Source organism: Microtus ochrogaster, chromosome 18, assembly GCF_000317375.1.
Source record: "Microtus ochrogaster isolate Prairie Vole_2 chromosome 18, MicOch1.0, whole genome shotgun sequence".
NCBI lineage: Eukaryota > Metazoa > Chordata > Mammalia > Rodentia > Cricetidae > Microtus > Microtus ochrogaster.
Window position 1 is genome coordinate 23,327,342 of NC_022020.1, and position 5,637 is coordinate 23,332,978.

General features: G+C 41.7%; 1 protein-coding gene across 3 annotated transcripts in view; it reads left to right on the top strand.

Moving 5' to 3' along the window:
- The window catches only part of Kdm3b (lysine demethylase 3B), a 63,916-nt gene that overhangs the window by 35,526 nt on the left and 22,753 nt on the right, over positions 1–5,637 (top strand). For all 3 annotated transcript variants that reach the window (XM_005355920.2, XM_013349542.1, XM_005355921.2), the window contains 2 exons: positions 241–455; positions 1,325–1,477. In XM_005355920.2, coding sequence (XP_005355977.1) covers positions 241–455; positions 1,325–1,477 — 368 coding nt within the window. The remainder of the gene's footprint in view (positions 1–240; positions 456–1,324; positions 1,478–5,637) is intronic.

Below are 5,637 nucleotides of genomic sequence, written 5' to 3' on the forward strand. Positions count from 1 at the left end.
TAATACTATATTTAAATGTTGTAATATTTATATTTTATTAGGTACTATAAGTAACCTGCTTGTGACTTAAAGGAATATGCAAAAACATGTAGTAAAAATACAGTATATTATGAGGGACTTGATCAGCCACAGATTTTAGTAGGGGAGTAGTAGCATGGCCCACTAGGAAGTATGGCCTCTAACCGTTCTCCTCAGTTCCCAAGGGACAGTAGTATTTGACTTGTCTCCTTTTTGTCTTAGGTTGGTCTTCACTCGCAAGGGGGTACTCCGTGTAGAAGGATTTCTAAGCCCTCAGCAGAGTGACCCTGATGCTATGAACCTGTGGATTCCCTCTTCTTCCCTAGCAGAAGGAATAGACCTAGAAACCTCAAAATACATCTTGGCCAATGTTGGAGACCAGTTCTGCCAGCTTGTAATGTCTGAGAAGGAGGCCATGATGATGGTGGAACCACACCGTAAGGCACCCTTCTGCTTGTTTCCAGCTGCTCTTGCATGCAGTGTTGATTGTTCTCTACTTGAGAGAGAGAGTGGATGGAGAAGGCCTCTACTATAGATGAATTAAGACTAATTAGACTTCCTTGTAGTAGCCTATAATCAAAATCAGAAATGTACCTAACAGATCTCATTTTTTCAGTCTTTGACACTTAGTAAATCAGAAACTCCTTCTTAATGTGCCTTTCTTGTTTGTCATACATCTGCCAACAGAAGCTTTTGGATACCCCATTGGGATTGAGTCATCCTGATTTCATTTGCTTTAAACAAACTTGCATCAATACCAATGGTTTGTTGAGATGTAGTGCCATTTAACACTTTATTTTTCACCTAGAATCCTCATTATTACAGAGAAACAATGCAAATATACTGCATATTATTCCCAAACCAAGGGAAACTATACTATGAATTTATACTTTAAATTTTAAGGAAAAAATTCTCTTTGTCAAGTTCTCCCTAATTAAAGATTTTATACTATCTATTTTATTTTTTGTGACAGGGTCTCATGTAGCCCAGGCTGGCTTTAGACTCCTAATTTTCCTTCCTCCATCTTCAAAATGCAGGAATCACAACACAGCTAGAATTTTGCTGTTAACTGATAACATGTGACATTGTGTATTAGCACTAGGTTGTCATATCACCTCCTGTCACTGCAACTCCCTGACAACATTAAGTGTTCCATGTATTTGTATTTGTTTCTCTTAGAGTTATAGAAACCTGTTTGTATTTAGAATTTTTATCACTGGACAAAATGCCGTGAGTGCCAGTCAGCATTCTGGGGTCTTGTGCCATTAGCCACAGGAGTCACTGCCACTGCCTTCTTCTCCACCAGAGAAAGTGGCCTGGAAGCGAGCTGTGCGGGGAGTGCGGGAGATGTGTGATGTCTGTGAGACGACTCTCTTCAACATCCACTGGGTTTGTCGCAAATGTGGATTTGGGGTCTGCCTGGACTGTTACCGGCTGAGGAAAAGCCGTCCTCGAAGTGGTAAGTAAATACTGTCTGGGTAATTCTGAACGTGACTAGGAGACATATTTATGAGCTTTGGCAATGGAATCAGACAGGAATGGGCTTCTGTCCCTCTTTAGCCTCATTGGTCTTTGTCATGACATCTTTTGTTTTGGGGGTTGGGGGATTGGTTTTGTTGGTTTTTATTTTTGGTTTTTCGAGAGACAGTGTTTCTCTGTAGCTTTGGAGCCTGTCCTGAACCTAGCTCTTGTAGACCAGGCTGGCCTTGAACTCAGAGATCTGCCTGCCCCCACCTCCCAAGTGCTGGGATTAAAGACGAGCGCCACCACGGCCTGGCTGTCACAACATCTTTTTCTGAGACATAGAACATCTTTTTTTAAAGATTTGTTTTTGTTGTACTCTTTTTACTCATTTTATTCCTTTGGCTTGGGGTGGGCCTGCCACCCAACTCCCACATGGAGTCTTAGTTTTTTTTATAAATGCCCGGCCTTAGCTTGACTTGTTTCTAACCAGTTTTTCTTAAATTAAATTATCTACCTTTTGCCCCTGGGCTTTTTCCTTTTCTTACTCCTGTAATCTTACTTTTACTCTTATTCCGTGGCTGGCTCACTGACTGGCCCCTAGCATCCTCTCTCCTCCTCCCAGATTTCTCCTTCTATTTATTCTCTCTGCCTGCCAGCCCTACCTATCCTTCTATCTCGGTACTAGCTATTCAGCTCTTTTATTTTATCAGATGTTTTAGACAGGCAGTGTTGGTGAAGGGAGGCTGCTTGTTCTGGTGCCAATTTGTTGCCACTTAGCTCTGAAATAATCACACAGAAACTCTATTATTTAAATCACTGCTTGGCCCATTAGCTCTAGCTTCTTAATGGCTAACTCTTACATATTAATTTAACCCTTCTCCTTTAATCTTTGTGTTGCCACGTGGCAGTGGCTTACTGGCAAAGTTTCTGCATGTCTTACTCGGGCAATGGCTCCACGTCATCTCTCTTATTCAACCTTCCTTCTCCCAGCTATTATCTTTTAATTATGTGAATGTATGTTTGTCTGCAGGTGTGTGCACAGGTGGGTGCCACTTTTCACAGAGGCTAAAAGGAGGTATGGGATCCCCTGGAGCTGGAGGTATAGATAGTTCTGTGCAGACTTTCTGTTTGTTTTTTCTTTCAAGACAGGGTTTCTGTGTAACTTCCTGGAACTAGCTCTTGTGGACCAGGCTGGCCTTGAACTCAGAGAGATCCGCCCGCCTCTGCTTCCCAAGTGCTGGGATTAAAGGCGTGCGCCACCGCCAGGCTGGGACTCTGTGCGGGCTTCTTTGGAACCAGACTTCAATCCTTTGCAGAGCAGTATGCAATCTTGACTGCTGAGCCATCGTGCCGGCCCCTGTTGTAATTATGGGTAACTAGTGACTAGCCCTGCCCTCTGATCTTCAGACAAGCTTTATTTGTTAGAGTACAAATACACATTTTCCTTTTTTGTCTAAAAAGGGAAACCCTGTCTCGAAAAACCAAAAAAAAAAAAAAAGGTTATAAGAAAAACTGTATACCATAAGAAGAATAACTATATACAATATGTAAATGCGGTAAATACATCAACAGTATCTACTCCATTAGCAACTGATAAAGTGATAAATTTAGAGAAAATAGAGACTGACGAATTTTGCCATAATAGGTGGGATAGTCCTTTAGATTTCCTACTTCACTGAGAAATATGCCAGATGCTCTAGGCATATAGGCTGAAGAGGAATGCCCCAACATTACAGAAGAGCATATTGGGTAGTTATTTTGCTTACAAGCACTTCTATTTACTTAGGTGATATTATATCCTTCTGGAGTCTTTGAAAGAGATCCCCGAGCCTTTAAAAAATTTTATCTATATGATGTTGAGTATCTTTTGGGGTTCTTATTGTCCATCCGTTTTGTTTAGAAACGTATATTCAGATTATTTGCTTCCCTTGGTTCTAGCTAAAGTTATGAACCCCTTACCCCTTGATGTCCTCACCCTCATCTTGCCTCCTCAGAGATCCAGTGTAAACCTTTCTAACAGTTGGGTATCTGTGTTTGGTGGTTGGTTAGTTTTGTTAACACAGTCTCCCTTCATAGGCTGTGCTGCTGTCAAGATCACTATTTTCTTCCCTGCATCTCCTCAGTACTCCAAATTCTGAGACCATGGTTTCTAACACTGATCGGCCTGCTTTTGTGATGCTGGTTGCCATGGCTGTAGCGTGCCAAGGGCATAGATTTTGTTTTGTTTTTGTTTGGTGGGAGTGGGTGTTAGAGCTGAAGCAACTGGAACTTGAAAACCTGCACCCATCTCTTACACCATCTGTGGTTTCTTGAGCCAAGCCTTTTTCTTTTTCTTTCTTTTTTTTTTTTTTTTTTTTTGTGGGGGTGGGCTCGAGACAGGGTTTCTCTGTAGCATTTGGGCCTGTCCTGGAACTTGTAGACCAGGCTGGCCTCAAACTCACAGAGATCCGTCTGCCTCTGCCTTCTGGGTGCTGGGATTAAAGGTGTGCGCCATCACCACCCGGCTAGTTTCCTTTTTCTATAAAACAAAGATACCCATATTATCGGTACTTCCTTGTAACATTGCAGCTACTTAAATGAGTTCTATCTGAAATGCTCACACAGGACTGACACCTACTGAGCACTGCATAGATATCTACAGTTATCCTCTCTCCTGCCAGTGGGAGACTATAGGAATTACTTTTCTGCAGTAAGCAGAAAGAAAACAAATATTTAAAACCCTAGCTTCCCACATTTGCATCAGGCACCATGGGACTGTTATCTCTGAGAAATGGGATGAAGCAAGCTAGTTTCTGCTATGGCCTGGGCTCTGCCTAGCTTCACATCAGCTTGGCAGCCTCACTGGATAAAGACAGATCAAAGTCTGCCTCAGACCTGAAGAGGAGAAGGTGCACAACTTAACAGCAGAGAACCATGTGGAGGTCCCAATTTCTGTGTAATGGATCTACACAAGTATGAGATGAAATTCCTTGGGGCCCAAAAATAATCCTTCAGAAAATAATTGGCAAGTAATTTTCAGAAATCACAATTTTAGAAAAAAGAAATGTTTTGTTTTGTTTTTTCTTCCCTGAGACAGGGTTTCTCTATGTAACAACCCTGGCAGTCCTGGAACTCACTTTGTAAGACTGGCTTTTGTCTTAACCTCTGAGCCAGCACTTGGAAAGGTGAGGTAGGATTATAAATGGAGGCCAACCTGGACTGTTATACTAACACCTTCTTCCCTAGAAAAAGAAAAGAAAGAGCCACACACGAAAGTGTAGCATTTTCCCTCCTGAGTATTCTACCTGACTCGGACTGTTTGTTTAATATGTTTACTGGTATTTTGCCTGTGTTTTCTTAAAATTATAATCAAAATCAGACTTTTGATAAAGAAAATCTAGAAAGGTAGGAGTGGGTAGATAGCAGACTACTTATTACACATTTTATGTATAAGAATGGCAGCCAAGCCGGGCGATGGTGGCGCACGCCTTTAATCCCAGCACTCGGGAGGCAGAGGCAGGCGGATCTCTGTGAGTTCGAGACCAGCCTGGTCTACAAAGGGAGTTCCAGGACAGGCTCCAAAGCTACAGAGAAACTCTGTCTCGAAAAACCAAAAAAAACGAAAAAAAAAAGAATGGCAGCCAATTTATCAGAAACCATATAGGCCAGAAAACAATGTAATAACATCTTAAAGTGTTGAAAACAAACAAGTCCATAATTAACACTCAAAATATTTTTCAAATATGAGAAAAGAATGTTTTCAGACAGTTTAAGATCATATCTAGTTGCTATGCAGTGTGCTGCTCCATTGCAGTGTACTCAACAAGCTCTTTATTCTGGAAAGAAGGGAAGAAAGAAAAAGCAAACTGTAAGAGAATAGAGGGATGCCCAAATCCCATACGGTAGAAGTACCAACTCCTGAAATTGTCATCTGACCTTCACACACATGCCCTTAGCATACATGCCCTCAGAGGTACACAAGTAAAGAGTTTAAAAAGAGGGGGCTGGAGAGATGGCTCAGTGGTTAAGAGCATTGCCTGCTCTTCCAAAGGTCCTGAGTTCAATTCCCAACAACCACATAGTGGCTCACAACCATCTGTAAAGAGGTCTGGCACCCTCTTCTGGCCTTCAGGCATACAGACAGAATATTGTATACATAATAAATAAATAAATATT